Genomic DNA, 21,413 nt, shown 5'->3' on the forward strand with positions numbered 1-21,413 from the left:
AATATATTAAAATCATGGAGACACAACACAGTAAAAAATTTATAGTATGAAAAATGACACATACGACTCACACAACAAGTTGATGCACGAACATACCTTACTAATTAATTACACCATTGTACTTGACTAGTTTCACATGTTTTGCATTTAATTTTTACAAATTGGACGTACGTAGGGTTGTAGACACGTTCAATGCATAAATTTTGTTTTAGTAATCATTGAAATCAAATCTACTATGCTAATTTGGGGAATTTAGTCTATATACATAGTCGTAGTTTATTGAATTATCATTTGAAATATGCCTAGAAAACGGCAAGCATGTAGCAGTTCTCTGATTTCGAGGTCCAGATTATAATGGACGATTTTGTATCGATTGATTATACAACTGACATAACCGCTCATCACTACCCTTTTAATTCTTCACCCCATCTTCATATTCGAATTCCTTTTTACACACACACATGTCTAGGGCTTTTTCTTTTTTATTCTAGACTACAATTAACATTACTCAAGTGTACTGAACATCTTTTTTATTCCGTCTTTGGGAGTGACGCATGACCCTCATGCATCTCCTTTTTATGAAACGCAGGAAGGAGATGCGTTTTTCATAGAGACGCATGCGTCGTTCAATTTTTATTTATTTATTTTTTTAAAAGACGCATAAGCGTCATGCGTCACAAGAAAAGACGCATAAGCGTTATGCGTCGCTATTTTTTATTTTATTAGACGACACATGAGCATCTCTGTGTCTTAGGGAGAGACGCACGAGCCTCATGCGTCTCTAAGATGTCTTAAGTCATGTAACACACAATTCAAGAGTGTTTATATCCATGTAGGACTGAAACAAGTGATGCAGGAATGTAGAAAGATAGAGACGCATGAGCCTCATGCGCATACGTTGTCCGTGAAATAAAAAACAAAACAAAAGACGCATGAGGGAGATGCATTTTTTATAAAGACGCATAAGCGTCATGCGTCGTTAAAAAAATTCGAAAAAATTGAGAGACGCATGAGCGTCATGCGTCTTTAGGAAAGACGCATCTCCGTCATGCGTTTTATTAAAAGTAGACGCATATGGGTCATGCGTCTCTAATGGAATAAAAAAAAATTCAGTGCACTTGAGGAATGTTAATTCTAGTCTAGAATCAAAAAGAAAAAACCCCACATGTCTATATATACGGAAATAGCCACTTTGTAGGAATGCGAATTTGCAGAAATCTAGAGCTCTGCATTTTGGGAGAATTTCGTTTGACTCATAAAGAAGGGAGCTTTATTGCTTTCAAGATTCTTTTTCTATATGCTTTGATTTGGTTTGGGTTTAGATTTTAGCCCGTTTGAAAGGGGGAAATGGCCCCGCAAATTGGAAAAATGGTGGTTGCCGTTTTCATTCTTCTTTTCTTGGAATTAATTCAAATTCATTGCAAAATTCCCACAACCCTCGATGGGCCCTTTGATCCTGTCACTGTTTCATTGGATGAGAATTTCAGGGGAAATGCTATTGATTTGCCTGATTCTGACCCCAGAGTGCAAAGGGATGTCTCAGGTTTCGAACCTGAACAAATTTCGGTGTCTCTATCTTCCACTCACGATTCTGTCTGGATTTCTTGGATTACAGGTTTGAATCTCTTCTTTTGAGCCTTCAAATTTGGTTTTTTCCTGTTATTTTCTTTTGTGCATTCATTTTGTGGTGAAACTTATGAATGTTAAGCTATGCTTTAGTTTTAGTTTCTACATATGTTTCTTGCAAGCCCTTTTCTTGAATTTGTTGAATTATAAATGATCAGCTATGATATGATTAGGTCTAATTACTATTTTGAAGTGAATGCTAAACTTATGATGAATGAATGCTAAATTAGGCATAGTTACTATTTTGAAGTTTATGATGAATGAATGCTAAATTAGGCATAGTTACTATTTTAAATGAATGCTGAACTTATGATGAATGGATGCTAAATTAGGCCTAGATGAATAAATGAATGCTTCATTTTGTGACTGGTTTCTTGATGATGATGATGATGATGATGATGATGTCTTGCAGGGGAATTTCAGATTGGTGACAACATCAAACCGTTGAATCCGAAGAGTGTTGCCAGTGTGGTTTACTATGGGAAGCTAAGATTTCCTATGCATCGCATAGCTACCGGAAAATCTGAAGTCTATAGCCAGCTTTATCCCTTCAAAGGACTCAAGAACTACACTTCCGGAATCATTCATCATGTCCGTCTCACAGGTGCAGTAAAAGAGTTTTCGCATTTTCCATGTCGAGTTGCCTGATAATCTTTACTTGAAGAATGCATCCTATCCATCAATCATTTAGCTCATAATCTTGAATTGTAGTGTGCTTTCAAATCTTGAACTGTAGTGTGGTAAAAGAGTTTATGCCTTTTCCATCTCGACTTGCCTGATAATCTTTACTTGAAGAATGCATCCGATCCATCAATCATTTAGCTCCAGGTCTTGAATTGTACTAGTGTGTTTCCAAATTTTGCATTCTAGGAATATTGATTTTTCTGCTCTGACCGTCACTTTGCGACGCACGAATCTTGATTTTAATTGTGATGGTAGATTTTCATTTATTGTTTCATAGGTTTGGATCCTGATTCTCAATACCACTACAAGTGTGGTGATCCTTCAATACAGGCCATGAGCCGTATCCTACATTTTAGGACAATGCCAGTTTCTAGTACACATAGCTATCCTGGTAGAGTAGCTGTGGTTGGAGACCTTGGTCTCACATACAACTCCACTTCCACGATTGATCATGTAACGAGAAACAGTCCTGATCTAATTCTGATGGTTGGAGATCTGTGCTATGCTAACTTGTATCTTACCAATGGCACTGGTTCTGATTGCTACCCATGCTCGTTTCCAAATACTCCTATACATGAGACTTATCAGCCCCGCTGGGATTATTGGGGAAGGTAACATCTCGATTATCTTAAAAACAGTTTCTCTTACTGGTTTAAAATGTGTAACTCTAGTTGTCATAAACTTCAAACAGTTATGAGACTATATATAACTGTGACATTTGGTGTATGATCCTTTCAGATTTATGCAGCCACTGATATCTAGAATTCCAATAATGATGGTGCAAGGGAACCATGAAATAGAAGAACAAATCCACGGCCAGACTTTTACTTCCTTCACTTCTCGATTTGCATTCCCACATAAAGAAAGTGGCTCTTCTTCCCCATTCTATTATTCGTTCAACGCAGGAGGCATACATTTTGTCGTTCTAGGTGGATATGCCGCATACGGCAAGACAGGTAACAAGAAGCCTTGAATTATTATCCTATAAGTCTCTGATAATTGTTACAGTTGGTTCTAATTCCATGGCTCCTTCACTGCAGATGATCAATACAAATGGTTGCAAAGGGATCTAGCTAATGTGAACCGAGATGTTACTCCATGGTTAGTCGCTACATGGCATCCTCCCTGGTACACCACTTACACGGCACACTACCGGGAAGTTGAATGCATGAGGGTATCCATGGAAGAGTTACTGTACCAGTATGGTGTCGACATAGTCTTCAACGGACATGTAAGTTTATATGGTCGTAAATCATGGTTTATTATGTCATTCTTTAGCCAAAGAATAATAAAAAAGGGGAAACAATATTTAGGTACATGCATATGAGAGGTCAAACAGAGTGTACAACTACACTCTTGATCCATGTGGTCCTGTCCACCTCTCAGTTGGCGATGGGGGAAATAGAGAGAAAATGGCAACGATACATGCTGACGAGCATGGCAACTGCCCAGAGCCCTCCACCACGCCCGATGACTTCATGGGGGGATTCTGTGCGCAAAATTTTACATCTGGACCAGCTGCTGGGAAGTTCTGTTGGGACCGACAACCTGAGTATAGTGCTTACAGAGAAGCCAGCTTCGGCCATGGAATCCTCGAGGTACTTCCATTTTTTCTGAATAATTCCTTACAGTCTGAGGGCATAATTGGGAGTATGGATGTCATCTACGTTGACAAGTCGAGTTTGTTCTAGTTTAGGTCATCTCATTTGGGTTTATCGTGCAGGTGAAGAATGACACACATGCTCTGTGGTCGTGGCATCGCAATAAAGACATGTACAACGAAACTGGTGATCAGATTTACATTGTAAGGCAACCTGAGCGATGTCCAGTTCAACCCCAGGTAATCAAACTCTGGGGAACTGAACATTTGAACAGTGCATCTTTTTTTGATTCTATTAATTGAATCTTTAGAAGTTTCTGGATCTTGGAGGGTATGAATTCTTATAGTATCCTTTAAGGTTTCAACTGGAAACAGCTGTAAGCCCACAGCAAAAATCAAAATTTGAAGAAAAAAACATTGTTAGCTTGTTAGTAGCTTTTCAAAAATATTGTTAGCTTGTTAGCTTCTAGGTTTTAGAATCTTGTACATTACTACAACTTGTGTAAGATTGTCAACAGATGTTCAATGAAAGAAAATTTACTTGAATTTCTTACCTTTTTCTTTTTCTTTCTCTCTAATAATCCCAGGGTTTCTTCCAATGGCTTATTGATCTGATGCAATTTTTTGCTTATGTAAACCTGCAGCTTTAACTTGTGAAAACTGAAATGATGATCTGAATGGGGATGAAGAAATTGCATTCATTTATAATTATGGGATTGTTCTGTATAATTATTCATATTCTCTGGTGTCACAACATTTATGTGGAATATGTATTACTATGTAAGGATTAAAGAGAAGATTATATGGGATCCAAATTCTTGAGCTGCTAATCCAGTCTAATAAAACATAAAATGATCAAAAAATTGGGTATTAGTTCTACCAACCTTCAACCGGGGAAAATGTTGAGCTTGCCGACACAACTCGAGGAAAAGATCAAATATCTTCCTGAGAGAGACGATCAAGGAATGCTACAAATGGCTAACACAAAACTGGGGTTCGCCTACTTCTCGAGCTATATATATATATATATATATATATATATATATATATATATATCCTGATTATTATGCAGCCCTATATTATCCGGCAAATAATCATGAAACCGAGCAAGATGATCAGAGGAGACGAGGCTGTTTGCTGCAGTAAGATTTTGGACCCCTTAGACATGGGGGCGTCGGGTATAACTGGCCCCGTCCCTGTCCCTGTCCCTGGTGTTAGTCCGGGTTCACTTCCGTATAGAGGTGTGGCTCCTGATGGTGGTGTGGTTGAACTTGGAGTGGTTATGCTCGTGGGTGTTGTGGATGTTATTCCTGATGAGACTCCTCCTCCGGCAGAACTGAAAAAAATCAAGAGATGCGAGTGTTTTTAATGTATGCCTTCCATGGAAACAACACAGATACACAAAAAAAAAAAAAAAAAAAAAAAAAAAAAAAACAACACAGATACACAATCTGTAGAGCATACTGCACAGAATCATTAAAAGAAGGCCAAAGAGGGAGAACAGAAAGAATCAAACACTAAACAAGTCAGAACAATAAAACATAATTGTATTGTATTAACAATAGAATGTCGTTAGGTAAAAAATATTTGTACAAATTGATCTTCTGGTTTTCCACTTCAAAGGCTAATAAGCAACCTAAGATTTAGCTTCCCCAACTTTTTTAACCTCTTTCTTTAGATCTCTAAACAACAAACCTTTTGCCTCTCCATAGAACTTTGCAATTTCTACAAGACATGACTTCAGGGTTCTGTGGTTATTTGGCACGAGGTCCCAACATTTCGACATTGCAATTTTATTAATCGCAAGAATTAAGTCCTTAGCCTATGGATGCTAACCCAAAGTGTAATTATCAAGAAGTGCACTACATAATAAGACAACCTTTTCATAAAAAAATGAACCCACATGAACAAAGACAAAATGAAACTCCCACATCCAAGAAGCATATTTCTTATATCAAAGCAATATAATACATTAAATAAATTATGTACAAAACACCATATACATAACTCGATGACACTTTTAAAAATAAAGGCATATTTACACTCCAATTCTTTATAGTGCTATTACAAATTCATGCTATATGTGAGAATTTATAATATGAGATGTCATTAAAAAAATGGGAATAATGTCAAGGCACAAAACAGCAAAATGAGCAACTTTTGGAAAAGCACAAGAACTCACTGCAGAAACACCACACATCATCTAAAATATATGCAAATGGAGTGAAAAAAGAGAAAGTAATAGTACCTTGCCGATGATGGGTAAACACAAGATCCATAGCCTGAAAACAGAGAAACATCAACAAATTTATAAAAAAAATGAAAAAAATCAAGAAGAGCCACCATAAAGTTCCAATCTTTCCACAAGCAAGAAGTAGCTAACTACATGCAGATATATAAACACACAAGACAAGACCCATATCCTCAAAACAGAAACACCAACCTTTTTTTTTTCAAATGAAAAAAATCAAGAAGAGTCACCAAAAAGTTCCAATCTTTCCACAAGTAGACACACTCACTCAAACACACATATGTAGAGAGAGAGAGAGAGAGAGAGAGTAAAGAAACGAACTTGGATCAGTTCTGGCGATGGTGGAAGTGGAAGCAAAAGAGCAAGAGTCAGGAGCATTGTTCTTGCGCTGATAATAGCTGTTGAAAGCGTAGGACGCATGAGCCTGCAGCGTATTAGGCAGAAAGCAAAGCCCATTCGGCTGAATGGGCGAGCAGTCAGCTCCGGCGCTGCATGCATAGTCCAGAGCCGTCTGCAGCGCCTGCTCACTCGCGTCGCTCCTCACCACACACCAGTTTCCCGCCGCCACCGCCGCCGAGAGCAGGAGCACCACTCCGAACACCGCTTCTGTTGCCATGGCTGCCCCCTTTTGAGTTTTGAGCTATAGAGAGAGAGAGAGTGTGGAAGAAGGGGAGAAGAGGGTGGTCAAAAATGGGGTGATTCTATCTGTTTTCTTTTTTGCTCTCTTTATTGCTGGGGCCGATGTACTTTCCTCTTCTTTTGCTCCATCCCCTCCTGTTTTTCCCTATTTGTCATGTTTTGCTCTTGGTGAACAAGTTAATGTCTGAAATCTGAATTAATGTCTTCTGCTACCCTTTTGTCCGAAGTCGCGAGCATCGAGGAGTCCAGTCAAATTCAAGCTGTGGAACGTCTCTAATTTGAAAAAGAAGAAAACAAAAATTGGAGTATCAGATAATAATTATCCATTCTTCTGCAATGAAAAAAAAAACACTGGGTTTTGATAGCTGGATCTGGGCTATGGATTGGGCTGGATAAGATCTAAGTAAATTGGACCAATAGCATTACTTCAATTTTTTTTGTGCTTAACTTCTGGATAAAGTAACATATCAGTACAACTTTTCTTTATTTTATTAGTCATTTCGTCACATTATTATGGGAGGTACTCCTCATATCTTCGCACTTCTATTTTTTTTTCATTTTAACTTGGTTATTAAAATTGCCATCTTTTAATTTATGATAATTTTTTCATTTTAAAGATGTGAAGTCTATTTTTTATTAACAATATTTGTAATAATTTTTTTTCTATATTTCTTTTTAATTTTATCAATTTTTGTATTAAAAATTTAAAATTCAGTGACATCCACTACCAAAATCATTTTTTGTGTATTTCTTTTGTGCCGTCTATATTACATAAACACATTTCAGTTATCAAACGTGTTTATACTCATATAATTTTAAAATAATACTAATATATACTATGTATATTTTCTTACATATTTTTCAATTCTCCTAAAAAGTTAGTGTTTTAATTAACGAAATGGAGAGAGTAATAAATTGTAATGTAATTATCGATTATTTATACTATGATTCTATCAAAGAAAGATTTATTGATATAAACTTCAAAGGATTGTTTTATTAAATCAATTCCTCCCAGTGGGATTAATTGCAGTCCTTGTTAAAGTTTTTGATAAAACACATCGATTTAATATCATATGTTATGTATGATGTGTTTAGTATGAATGAAATACAAATGAGATTATTTTGGTGGCGAGAAACATCTGATAGTTCAATTTCCCAAATCGAACATGGCCCAAAATAATATCGAGCTTTGATTTTTCAAATCAAATGAGCCCGTTACGTATATAAATAATCACTAACCCTGCAAATGGGATTAATTAATTCGTAAGGTTACGAAACACTTAGTTTTTTATTATACGAGCTGCGACATTTATAATTCATTGTACAATATTTATAAGTCACTTTAATAAGTGTCTAAAAAAGTCCCTATCCTATATAAGTGGAAATAATTTAAAATGTGAGTGGTCGCACCGTGACAAAGTTATAAATCGTACCTAGCCAATGTTTCGTCGTATTTATTCGTTCTTTTATTATTTAATAATTAACAAACTAAATGAGGTGGAATTATGTTAATAAAAAATTACCGGACTCAGCACGCGAAAGAGAATGAAATATGTAAAATATGATTAAAAATTGTAACAACCTTCACTCGCATAATGGAGTTGTTTAACTAGGGTATATCAAGTTTAATTACTAGTACAAGTTAAAGTATTTATTTTGCATAAATTTGGTCTTATTTGTATCAAATCCTGCACTTATTTGGCGTGTGACGGCTGCAAATTGAAAATTTAACCAAAGCATGCATAGTCAAATATTTCATTTACAAATTTGGGATCCGAACAGAAATTTGGCAAAATTGGGTTTGAAGTGGTTCTTCTTCTACAGTCAATATTCGTTTATTCATCAATTTGCAGAAGTTAGATTTTTTAGTCACCATTATATCAACTAATCAAAGATTCAAATTTGTTCCTCTCTTTTAAATGGAGAATGCACTATCAATTGCATTAGTTATTTGACCACCACAGTAATATTTCTCATGTTCTTTTGCACTACCTACAAATCTATCATGGAGCATTACACTATCATTTAATTTCATATTTCTTATTTCTTATTCATTACTTATTTATAATTATAACTTTCAATTGTATAAATTTTTTAACGAAAAAAACTAAAATATCATTAATAAGAAAATTATATGATTGAATAACGGAAATTAATTAACCATTGGAATAATTTTCTACATTTAAATCCGTTTTTTTGGATTTAAAAAATAAGTAAATAATTATTAAGAAAAATGCTGTGTAGTGCAACTGCCCAATGGGTCTATGGTGTCGGACGTGCTTATGCACGCATAGACGTGCAATGCCCACCTGCTCTCGACTTTGCGGCACAAGCTTTATCGTTGAGTACGGTGCTACCGATGCTCTTCGTATTCCCAATTCATAAAGGCCGATACAAGTACAACCTAATGCTCATAAACTGCCTTTTTTACACAATCAAGTTTAGCATAATTTGAGATCAAGATGATAGACTGACGAGTGATGGCTTACTACGAAAGCATGGACATAGTTTTTGAACAAATATACAAACTCCAATAAAATAATACTCTCCATTATTTCACTATCACAAACTTTTTAGTACAAAACGTAATTGTGCTAAATTATATGCTCCATAAACGTAATTACTGGGAAAACATGTTTAAAAAACCAATCGAAGTAGTGATCTAGGAATTAGTGACACGTGGGACTGACCAATTTATTGAAGGAATTTTTTAATTACACTTTTCCATTTGTGCACTTAACTTTTGTTTCGACATTTTATGACTAATTTGGACCACATAACTTCCTTAGTGTTTAGTTGTCTACCTTACGACGATAATATTAATTAGACAGCGATAAGCTTGATTAATTAGAATAATCCGAAAAGTATTTTGATTTATAATTTGTGGAAGGCATGATGGTCTTATTGTTGAAGAGAAGATGGGGGCAAGTACAACTGAGCTTTTGCAGAACATGATAATTTTATTTAATCACTAATTAAGACTTTGCTGGTTGTCTAAGTATGCAGCCATTCAATTGACAAAATAAATAAATTATGATATTCGTACATGGACAAAAGTGACACAAAAGTATTACTACATCTCTTGAAATAAAATTTCCTTTTTCATGTAGTTTAATTATGCCACTAGTGATAAAGAATTGTTGGCTAGCTTTAAGTTTCTTGATGTAAAAAAAATGCTTATAGAGCCTAGCTATATGTCTAAACCGTGGTAAAGGTAGGGCTGGGGAAAAAATACCGAAATACCGGTCTTATCGTACCGAAAATACCGAATTTTCGGTATACCATGATTTTCGGTACAGTATGATACCTTACTGAAATATTTCGGTAAGGTAAAGGTATGAATTTTTATATACCGCGGTATACCGCGGCATACCGAAATTCGGTATATACCGTAATTTAAGATATATACCCTAAAATATGAATATAATAATATATAAAATATTTTATATATTTTAAAATTATAAAATTTATTGTGAAATATAATATAATATGAATAAAATATACTAGTATTTAATACCCCGTATATTATTTAAATTACTATAAAATATAAATAGTATTCTAAAAACTCAAATATTCAATTTTCATTGATATTGAAAGTAAGGTATACCGCAAAAGTATGGTATACCGAACTTTGGTACGGCATACCGAAAATGAGGTACGATATCGGTATGAAAATTCTCCATACTAAAAATAAAGTATACCGAAGTTCGGTATACCGAAAATTTTGGTAAGATAAATGTATGATTTTTTCGCATACCGAATTTACGGTAAGGTATACGGTATGGTAGTTTCGGTAAGGTATACCGTACCTACCCACCCCTAGGTAAAGGTTCAACAGTAAAAAACAATAAATTAGAAAACAAAATGTCAAAAGCTATATCTGTCCACAATTTTAAGTAATTAAGGATTATACTGTATATAATTTGCTTTTGATTTTGTTTTCTAACAAGTGATCAATTTCAAAACTCCGTTATTAATTAGACACTTATTCATCATCTATTAAGAATATGCAATATTGAGAATATATAGTAGTAATATATATATTCATTGGGTTGTCTTCTACTGAGTTTATCACCTTAATCCCAAATTGAGACTGAATTTGGATCCTTTATCCAAAAATAAAAGGCTGAGATTGAATTAAAAAAATATTAATAAATAATAGACAAAATATCAATAAAAGGGTACTATTATCATTATGTTATCATATGATAATTTTTGTGGGTGTTTTTTTATATCAACATAGTGTATTACAAACATCAATAATATGACAAGAGAATATCAACAAAAATACAAGAAAATATCAACACAATTTTATTCATATTTTACCTACATTATATTGAGATTTTGCATACACTATATTGAGATTTTTTTGCATTTGTTCATAAAATCTGCTTATATACGAAAATTGAAATATAATTTATCAAATTTTCATCACCCGAACATCGTCGAAACATATGCCATTGAGATCTCGTTGGAATCCTTATAAAATTATCTTTAATTGGATATATTTTTTACAAAAAAATAATTTAAATCGAGAGAGTTGCGTAAATTTAAAATTTTAAGATGATTTTAATGAGAGATAATTGACATTAATACCTTTTAAGTTTATTTAATAATTTTTTAATTTAAAATATAATCAATGTGGTATTATTTCAATCCATAGATCTCTTAATCTGCTAAGATTTGGTCTTAATTTGTGATGACTAATTAGTTAGCAATTTATCACTCCTATATTCATTTTCATTAGACAGAAAATAATTTTACATATAAAGCATTACCCTCGTTTGATGTCAATTTGTTCGTTTTGTTTATAGCTTCAAATAAATAAATAAAATAATGGTATTTAATAGAATTAAAAGAAATGTGTAGTAAATAATAAAAAAAATTATATATAGAATGTTTCTCATGATTAAATTGATTCTTTTTGGGTATGATTGCGACAAAATATATAAAGCTAGATTCTATTTCCCATAGGAAGATGAAAATTGTGTGAATATTTTATTGCTAGAGAGCAACTGGTGTGCAATAAAAGTAAGCATCGATTGGGGGAGGGGAATCCATTGGGATGTATTTCTAACTTTTCAACCTTCCTACTCATTTATTTTAATGTTTAGTTATTTTTGGCATGTAAATATTTTTATCTGAAAAAAAAACTAATTAACCGACCTTTATAAACACTCATATCGACTTGAATAAAATCATTTAGTCCTTTTGATAATGTAAGGATTTTTTATGACAACTGACAAGGGTATTATCAGAACTCAGAAAGTGAGACATCGACGATCAAACTCCAATACTTCCCTTTCTCTTCTCCTTTAAAAAGAATTTATTATAACTAATAAATGAGGAACCAAAATTATTGCGTGACAATATTTCAAGTATGCTTTTTAAATATCCCTATATGAAACCAAACCCTTGTTTTATAATGGTAGAAAAAAATTACAACAAATTTTCTACTCTAAACCATATAAATAAAGCGTTCTGCATTGAGTCACAAATATATGGCCCTTCAACATACAAATATTCGGTAAGAACAAAATTTAAAAGTTTATAGTTATTTGAGAATCAGTATGGCAAGTTAGTCAAAGAACATTTTGTGGATATTAAAAAATGAAGCAAGTATATAAAAATTTTATCATTTGAAAATTGGTGAAGCTAGCAAAGTTCTTATCTTCCAGTCTAAGAATTTTGGAAAAGGAGAAGTTAAATGAGCACTATATAACCACAGCATATTCCATTCTCATCGTTATTTTGTTTTTTGTAGACTTCCTACATTATTTGATGTGATGTTCAAACATAAAAAGAAAACCCTAATTTGATAATTAATTGATCAACACATGCTACTAGCAATAATGTGGCCAATGAATCCGTCCACATGCCTAAGCCTTGTTTTGGAAACTAAAGTGAACGTGTTGCTACAAGGATCTTGGTTTTATTCCAATATATACATGTCTTTAAGAGCATGAATAACGCGGAGGGCCGGGCCGCAAATCGTGAGTCCCGGCCCGTCCCACGCGTTAATCGGAGGAGAGGCACGGCCTAGGCCGGTCTCGGGGCCGCGTTCCCAGCCTGGTGCCCGTCCCGCGGCCCGGCCTGGGCGCGCGTTACACGGCGCGGGACGTGACGCAACGCGGCCCGGCCCATGGTTATTTGTGTTCGGGCAGGGCCGCAACCGATTTTTATTTTTTTAAAAAAATTAGAAATTTTTTTCTCCAAGCCGATCTAATCGAAGAAATTTGGACTCGCACCAACGTTTTCCAGCATTGACTTTATGTTTTTATGTATTTTATTTTAAGTTTTAAAATTTCTATGTTGTAATTTTGCAGTATTCGGCGAAATTAAATTTTCCATGTTATAAATTTACGGCGTTTTTTATTTTACGTTTAAAATAGGTTGAAGTTGTGAATAGTGTCATTTATTAGTTGCGGCCTGCAGGGTTAGAGCATGAATAACTCGAATAATTGGTACATACCGGGGTCGCAACGATCGTAGCCACAGCCTAGTCTGGGAGTCGGTAGCAATGTTGATGTAACATCGCTGGTCAACACCGATGAATTCGAGATCAGCGAGATGGAGCCCGCTCAAGAGCGTGGCAAGGAGAAGGTCGGCGAGGAGGATGGGCCAAAGAAGTACGGTCCGCAAGAGACAATGTGGCTTGCGAGGAACTACATCGACGTCGCCGAGGATCCTATCATCGGCAACCAGCAAGGCTTTCTGGGAGCGGATTGCTCAGAAGTATAACGCTGGCAGTCCTAAAGGGTCGATCGAGCGTAGCTACGTGAAGCTGAGCAAGCATTGGGGCCGAGTCCAGGGGATATGAGCAAGTGGAACGGAAAGTGGGCCAACGTAGTCCGGATGTGGCCGAGCGGGCACAGCGAGGCGGACCTCATCGAGAAGGCGAAGGAGGCGTTCTTCGCTGACGGGAGGAAGGCCTTCAAGTACTTCGACGTTTGGAAGCTCGTCGAGAAGAGCCCGAAGTACACGAGCGGTGCCGAGCCGACGGCAACTGGGGCGGCGAAGAGAACCAAAGTTTCCGCCTCCGGAAACTACTCTTCGAGCGATGGAGGTCCGGCGATCGACCTCAACGTGACGGACGACGACGTTTTTGGCTCCCCTCCTAGCATTCAGAGCCGCCCGATGGGAACAAAGGCGGCAAAGAGGAAAGCAAAGGGGAAGGCAACTGCGAGCAACTCTGCCATGGTGCCACCGCCAATCAATCCGTCTCTGGATAAGATGTCCGACACTTTGTCGGAGATGAATATTACATGGCGGATGAGCCAGCTGACGGAGTTGACAGCGAGGGATACATCGAAGATGTCGGACGACGAGCTCGAGTTGCACCGTGAGATGATCGCCTACCTTCGCGCCCAAATGAAGAAGTAGTAGTCGTGGCTCGGGTTTGTAGTATTTTAAATTTGCTTCGTCTAGTAATGTAATGTTAATTTTCTAATGAACAGTGCATTTTCTCGGTTTCAATTGTTGAACGAATTGCGTTTACTAGTTAAATATGTTGGAGTTGTGAATAGTGTCATTTATTAGTTGCGGCCCGAGTTGCGGCCTGCAGGGTTAGAGGAGTTGGGGCCTGGGCCGCAACTGTAGAGGAGTGATGACGTGGAGGGGACTTGGGGCCGGAAATGGGGACGGGGTTATTTATGCTCTAAAGTCCAAAATTGTGGCAGGAATAAAGTAGTACTATATGATATGATGATGATGAAAAAGAAAAATAAAGTTAAAAGCAACTTTGAGCAACTTGGGCATTCAATAATATTATGGGCAAGTGAAAACAACAGAATTAGCTAGGGAAAACCATGTGCTAGTTGGCTTTAAATAGCCATTAGAAGATCTGTTAATCTTTAGAATAATTTGAACTGACAAAAGTGAACAAGAGATTGATGAGAATCTTTGTCTCTTGTTTTGTTTGTTCCAAGACCTTCGAGGGTTGGATGATTTGGTAATTCTAATCTTTGATGAAATTGGTAATTATATATCATAGTTTTCATCATTTCTTGAATAATTGTGTGTTTGGAGTTGAATTGGGTTGGGATTTGAGCTATTTTTTGCAAACAAAAAGATGGTTTATGATTGATGTATCTTCATCATGATATGATCTGAGAATGATTCATGAGATTTAAAGGTGTAGGTTTGGTGTTGATGTTGGGGACACCCATTATTATATGGGTAGCTAAAAGTACTACGTATATCCCGTTTTACCAAGCACGTTCACCTTTTTACCGAATGTTTAGAGAAATGTGCTAGTGATATGATTAAAATAACAATTACAATATGGAGTATTTCTACTATAGAGAAATTAATCATCATTTGATAATGTTTAGAATGTAAGTATAATCTTTTTTCAGAGAAATATAAGTATGTATGTTTAATAGAAGGTTTGAACTGGGTACCAGGAATTGTTTCTGCATCAGACTGACATACACATGAATACTGAAAGTAGTAGATTCGCTTACAAGATTCGAACAAACAAGAGAAAAATAACTTACGAAATAAGTAATTTCATTCTAATCGTTGTGCTTAAATTCTCAACTCGGAATATTTGTTATGAATCTAAATATATTTTATGTTTGTATTTTCCATTGTAGTATAGCATTAGATTATGACAAGAATTACTAACAATAACATAGTTCTTGAATGGGAAATCAATTGCCTCATCATAATATGGATTAAGATGCAGATCTATCTCTAGTTTAATTGTTACTTTCCTTTTGTTTTAAAAATATAATCAATAACGATTTGCTTTTATCTATGGTGACTTGAACTCTCTAATAGATTAAAGAGAAGAAATGTCTTGTAAGTTGCATTTCTCTAGTTTAATTGTTACTTGTATGCGGATTTTGTTTTGAATCTTAGAGCATCCCCAACGGTGCTATTGGGGAAGGACGCCGTCCGTGCCGATGGCGTGGCACCCTGTTGTCCGCCGTTGTGCTCTTGCCGACGGCACGACCCTGCTCGATGCATATAGCACATCTGTGTCAACGGCAAAAGCACGAGCAGCCGACGTGGTATGCTCTGGTTGGCCGTTGGTTTATCATTTTTTATTATTATTTTTAAAAAAAAATTTGAAAAAATTTGAAAAATTCAGATTTAATATAAAAAATATTTTCCCAGTTCCTAATAAAATATATCCATTTTTCCACACTTTTAATTTATTTTTAAATTATTTTTATCCCAAAATTCATACTTTCATCTATAAATACTCTCATTTCAAAAACAAACAAATGACACTATACCAAACAACTCTCTCAATCTCAATTTTTAGGATTTTAATTATGTAATTTTTAATTTTTAGGATTTTAATTATGTAATTTTTAATTTTTAGTAATTTGTAATGGTATCGGGTATTTTTAATGCATTTTAATATTGTGGAAATGTTTTTAGTAATTGAAGTATTTAAATTAAATAATGGAATGATGTGACCCTTGAGCATGCTCTTGCGGAAAAGCATTGATGTGAGTATTGTGCTATTGCCAAAAAGCAGGGAGTAAAAAATGAATAAAAATGGATCTGGGCCTACTTCCATGCTCTTTGGCAAGGGCATGGATGGGGATGCTCTTATGCCCTCTCATATATCGAAATAATCTCACACTAACTTCCATCTACGTAATAATTTTAGTTACCACATAGATATTTAATGATTCTTGATGAAAAAAGACAAAATTCACCCTCAGACATAGTATGGCAACAAAATGTCACACACATGCGTTGAGATGCTTATTCATCCCCCTTGGAGGTAAGATCATGAAAGTGAATATAGACTTATTGACATTAATTGAGGAGAATGTTGATACATTGACACTATATGAAAATGATGTAGTATATTCTAATAATTTGTGGCTCGAATTTGGAGGTGAAAATATTGGTCGTTTTTTTTTACAAGAAACACTAATTAATTAATTAAATTACTTTATTTTTAATTTGATTTTAATTATGAGTTGTTAAAGCGTCTCCAACCTCACCTCAAAGGCCACGTTTCGATGCTAGAAGAAAAGCCAAAAGTTGTATCAATGCCTTAATTAGTTGTTTGTTCTAGACTTTCCTAATTATTTTAATACTAGATTAGGAAAAAAGACAGCCATGATTTCCTCACATCTATGATGCAAGAAAAATAGTTTATTTGCCCTTTTCTTTCTTAATAATACTGCTTGATGATAATGTTAACTATGTTTTGCCCTTAAGGCCATCCACAATGGGGCGGGACGATAGCGCGCTCGATGAGGCCATCCACAATGGGGCGGGACGATAGCGCGCCTGATGCATCAGGCGCGCTATTGTCCACCACTGTGGCACCGCGAACGACGGACGATGCGTCGTCCGCGGACGAAGCGCGGACGATAGGGCATCGTCCGCGTCATCGTCCGCCCACTGTGGGCGACGCGGACGATGTCGCAGATAATGCAACACGTTTTAGTTTTTTTTTTTAAATTTTAAAATTTGAAAATTTTGTTATATATACCCCTGGCTTCACTTTTCATTTGTAACTTTTCGATTCACATTTCAATTCTCAAATTACGCTATAAAATGGATTCCGGTTGATACTCAAGTCCTAGTAGCCCGATGTTTGGAGATGTCGCACGGTGGCCGGGTATACAACCTGGCGAATATCGGTCGTTCGGCCAATACGCAGTACGATCCGGACTCAGTACGAATTCGTACGGTCTCTCCGACATGGAACCGTCTCCAACTCGCGCTCCAGCCGCCGCCCCCGCCCCCGCCAGAAAGAAGCGGACCAAGCACCGCGCGCACAAGGAGCCACCTCCGGCAACGAATGAAGAGTACGCCCCCGGCCGTACGAACTACCAGCCGGATGAAAACCCTCATCTTGGCGAGGTGTTGGGTGGATAAATCGGAGGACCCGATATTCGAGAACAACCAGAAGCAGCTCGCGTACTGGGAGCGCATCGCCAAGCGCTACAATGAGGCGAAGCCGCCGAGCGCGTACAAGCGCCAACGGGAGCAGCTCAGCAAGCACTGGGATCAGGTGAAGAGGCAAGTCAACCTGTTCGCGGCGGAGTACGAGAAGTGCTCGAGGGATCAGGGTAGCGGCGAGAGCTTGAGCGACGTGCGCGATAGAGCGCTGTAGTCGTACCGGTCCATGTACGACGACTTCAAGCATTTCAACATCTGGGCGCTCTTGAGGGACAAGCAGAAGTTCCAAGGTGGGATTCTGCACACCGGTGCGGCGAAGAGGACGAAGACCACCGACACTGGTGGTTACACGACCAGCGAAAGCGGAACTCGTCCGGTGGACCTCAACCAGATGTGCACGGAGGAAGAGAGTTCCGACACACCGATGTCCTCCAGGAGGCGTCCCATAGACGTCAAGGCTGCGAAGAACAAGGGGAAGGCGAAGACGACATCCTCCTCTGCCGCCGCCCCCCATCGCCGATCCCGACCCCGACCCTGGCGACGATCTAGGCGACACTTGCCTACGCGGATTTGGCAACGGCCTCGATGGTGCGGACGTTGTTGGATACGCACAACGCCCTTATGAAGTGTACGGATCCGACCCAAGCCGAGCGCCTCCAGAGGTTGAGCGATAAGTAGAGCCGGAAGTTGGGGCTTTTGTAGGATAGTCATTTTTTTATTTCTAACTCGTGTAACTTTTTTTTAATCAATGAATTTTTTGTCGTTCTTTTAGTTAATCGTTGTGTTTTTTAATAAGTTTGCATTTATATATTTGAAAACATTTAAATTAAATAACAAAACAATAGTAAAATGCTTAGGGCGTCCCTTAGGGTGCGCCTTAGGGCGCCCCACTGTAGGTGAAAGAGCATGAGGATAAAAGGCTGACGTGGCGATGTATAGGGCGGACTTTAGAGCGCGCCTTAGGGCGCCATGGCCTAAATAAAACGTAACGATAGCCAATCATTGGATGGCCCTAACCTGCATTATGAATAAAGAAATGCGCCTAATTACAATAATTAGTAGATAATAAAACGTAACGACAGCCAATCATTGGATCATTGGATGGCCCTAACCTTCATTATGAATAAAGAAATGCGCCTAATTACAATAATTAGTAGATAAGATATTAAATGATAACTTCATTAACTTTTCACTGAATTCATGGATTTAGTACTACATTAGAAATATGATGTTAACAACCCATAAAAAGTTCAATTTCTTGTCATTCGAGGAATTAATTAATCCAACATAAATACCAACTATCAAATCAAGTTCATGACAAGACTTAGACATCCATTCATCAAAGTTCATCTTTAATATGAAAACAAATTTTATTCTTAATAAGCGCCACTACAAAAGACATAATTTACCGACGGATCGTGGTCATCGGCAATAGCCAAAGCCTATGTCCCAAAAAGAGTTTATTGACAAATTTTGGCCATTGGAAAATTTACCGACGGATCCCTCGTAGGTAAACTCCAATGGTGAAATTGGATGTAAGATCAACGTCGGTCGTCGGATCTCGGATCTCGTATTTCTTTTTGCAGCGTGTTTAGTTTATGAACTAATAATATAACAAACTGATATCATACTTTTCTTTTTTCCCTATCGTCGTTACAAAAGTTTACTAATTTTTTTGATACATGTAATTTGTAACCGAAGACATTTATTCGGGGATTGAGAGAGCTTCCTCTATAACATTCTAGTAATTATACTGATATTTTACAAATCCCACAAAAGTGATTAAACCTTGATTACTTAACCTTTAATTAGTTATTTATCTTAAGCCAAAAAAAAGTTAGTGTGGGATCGAAGTATGCTTTATACTATTTTAACTAACAAACTGAAATGATGACACTTTTGTTTGTGCTATCATGTGGACGAATAGATAAATCACATGTTTGTTGATTGAAGAACAACCTAACAAAAAAGTAAATCTAGAGAGAGTTTAAGGAGGTTCTTGTCACTATCATCCAAGAATATTTATTACATTAACCCTAACAATAATTAATAATCCCAAGACGCAGGAGCGACAACGCCACACCTGTTCACTTTTCATTGGTCGAGATTCCAAGGCACGAATTTCTGAATAACCGCATTGCTTTCATTAATTATTTAATTAGCATATTACTTGTATAAATACCCTTGCGGCCACAAGCTATGTCATTTCTTCTCTCTATTTGACATTCACATGGCTAAGAAATTTCCAAAGATGGAGCCTTTGAATATTCAATTATCTGAGTTTTCTAAAGAGAGCATTGTGAGAAAGCTTCATGCACATTCTTTTCTTCCAACATACAACCACAATGAAACCCCAAATTCTCATCTTGGAGGAGGAAGCGAATTTCCGAATCTACCCCTGTTCGCACACGCTCCATCCCCTGCGACAGCGGGGGTAGATTTGTCTTTTCAGGAAAACCCTTACTTCCCCGCGGCGGAAGCTGATCAAAACCGGCAGACGTGGCTGAAGATGAAGACGCAGCCGATGAAGAGGGCGGCGGCGGGGAAGCTGTTCAGGGGGGTGAGGCAGCGGCACTGGGGGAAGTGGGTGGCGGAGATACGGCTGCCGCGGAACCGGACGAGGGTGTGGCTGGGGACGTTCGACACGGCGGAGGAGGCGGCGTTCGCGTACGACACGGCGGCGTATCTGCTGAGGGGGGACTACGCGCACCTCAACTTCCCGCACATGAAGCACAAGATCAGGGCGAACTCGCTGTGCGGCAGCACGGTGGCGCTGCTGGAGGCGAAGCTGAAGGCGGTGGCGCAGGCGAAGGAGGAGGCGGGAGGGTCGTCGTCTTCGTCGTCGGAGGTGATTGGGAAAGGGAGAGAGGAGGTGACTGAGATGAAGAAGAGCAGCAGCGTCGTCGAAGCGATTGGGATTGGGAGTGGTGAAGGTGATGCGGTTCATCAATTGAGCAGAGTGCCTTCTTTGGATATGGATATGATTTGGGATGCTTTGGTAGTCTCAGATTTATGAGATTAGTAAAAAAGTTTTTATTTTTATTTTTTTTTGTGTTTTTTGGGGATGTATAAGGGATTCTCTATGCAATGTTATTGATTCTCTAAAATTAGTACTCCATATTTTTCATTTGCAAGTTTTCCACATAAGGCATTATTAGATAAATTAATAGAAACACATTTTGGTTTTTCAACCTTATATAATTAACGTATCTATTTCATAGAGTTTTTAAAAAGCTCCATTGCAGTCGATTTTATTAATTTATTTACATTAAATCGACTATTACAATAGTGTTAGCACGAAAATGCACACTGTGGCGCACGGATGGTTTCTGGCCATTCAATATTACGCATAGTGCGCATCTAGTGGTGAACCTAATTTACACATCTGTAACAAAAAAAATATTAGTGTTATGACAATACATTATTATTATGGAAGATAGTAGTTAAATATTTGGATTTGACTATGCGGAAAAGGTACTGTTGTGCTCATATGCATAAAGTCAACTTATTAGTGTGATTAAACTTATATGAAAGCACATAATACTACTTTTTTCTAAATTACGTTTCTTATCTTTGATGCTGACCCATTGCAGAACCAAAGCCTCTTTTATTCGTTTTAGGGTCCCATACTTTTTCATCATCAAAGGAATAAAATTATTGTATGGCTTAAAACATAAATTGAATCATATACAAAAAGAAGAATATATGGAGAAGAAATATAAAGTCAAGATA

General features: G+C 37.1%; 3 protein-coding genes across 3 annotated transcripts; 2 read left to right on the top strand and 1 right to left on the bottom strand.

The window, feature by feature from the left end:
• The first annotated feature begins 1,219 nt into the window (after positions 1 to 1,219).
• LOC121804666 (purple acid phosphatase 15-like) lies at positions 1,220 to 4,463 on the top strand. The gene is made up of 7 exons (XM_042204296.1): positions 1,220 to 1,615; positions 2,039 to 2,230; positions 2,588 to 2,921; positions 3,049 to 3,266; positions 3,351 to 3,541; positions 3,624 to 3,908; positions 4,034 to 4,463. The coding sequence occupies exons 1-7, from the start codon at positions 1,348 to 1,350 to the stop codon at positions 4,211 to 4,213; spliced, it is 1,668 nt and encodes a 555-aa protein (XP_042060230.1). The 5' UTR covers positions 1,220 to 1,347; the 3' UTR covers positions 4,214 to 4,463.
• Positions 4,464 to 4,709: 246 nt separating this feature from the next.
• LOC121804668 (PLASMODESMATA CALLOSE-BINDING PROTEIN 3-like) lies at positions 4,710 to 7,051 on the bottom strand. Its single transcript, XM_042204298.1, has 3 exons — positions 6,483 to 7,051; positions 6,159 to 6,192; positions 4,710 to 5,246 (listed from the first exon to the last, which is right to left on the bottom strand). The coding sequence occupies exons 1-3, from the start codon at positions 6,775 to 6,777 to the stop codon at positions 4,985 to 4,987; spliced, it is 591 nt and encodes a 196-aa protein (XP_042060232.1). The 5' UTR covers positions 6,778 to 7,051; the 3' UTR covers positions 4,710 to 4,984.
• A 12,681-nt stretch (positions 7,052 to 19,732) lies between these two features.
• LOC121802901 (ethylene-responsive transcription factor ERF062-like) lies at positions 19,733 to 20,788 on the top strand. Its single transcript, XM_042202591.1, has one exon. The coding sequence runs from the start codon at positions 19,912 to 19,914 to the stop codon at positions 20,695 to 20,697; it is 786 nt and encodes a 261-aa protein (XP_042058525.1). The 5' UTR covers positions 19,733 to 19,911; the 3' UTR covers positions 20,698 to 20,788.
• The last annotated feature ends 625 nt before the right edge of the window (positions 20,789 to 21,413 follow it).

The sequence above is a fragment of the Salvia splendens genome, chromosome 5 (assembly GCF_004379255.2).
Source record: "Salvia splendens isolate huo1 chromosome 5, SspV2, whole genome shotgun sequence".
NCBI lineage: Eukaryota > Viridiplantae > Streptophyta > Magnoliopsida > Lamiales > Lamiaceae > Salvia > Salvia splendens.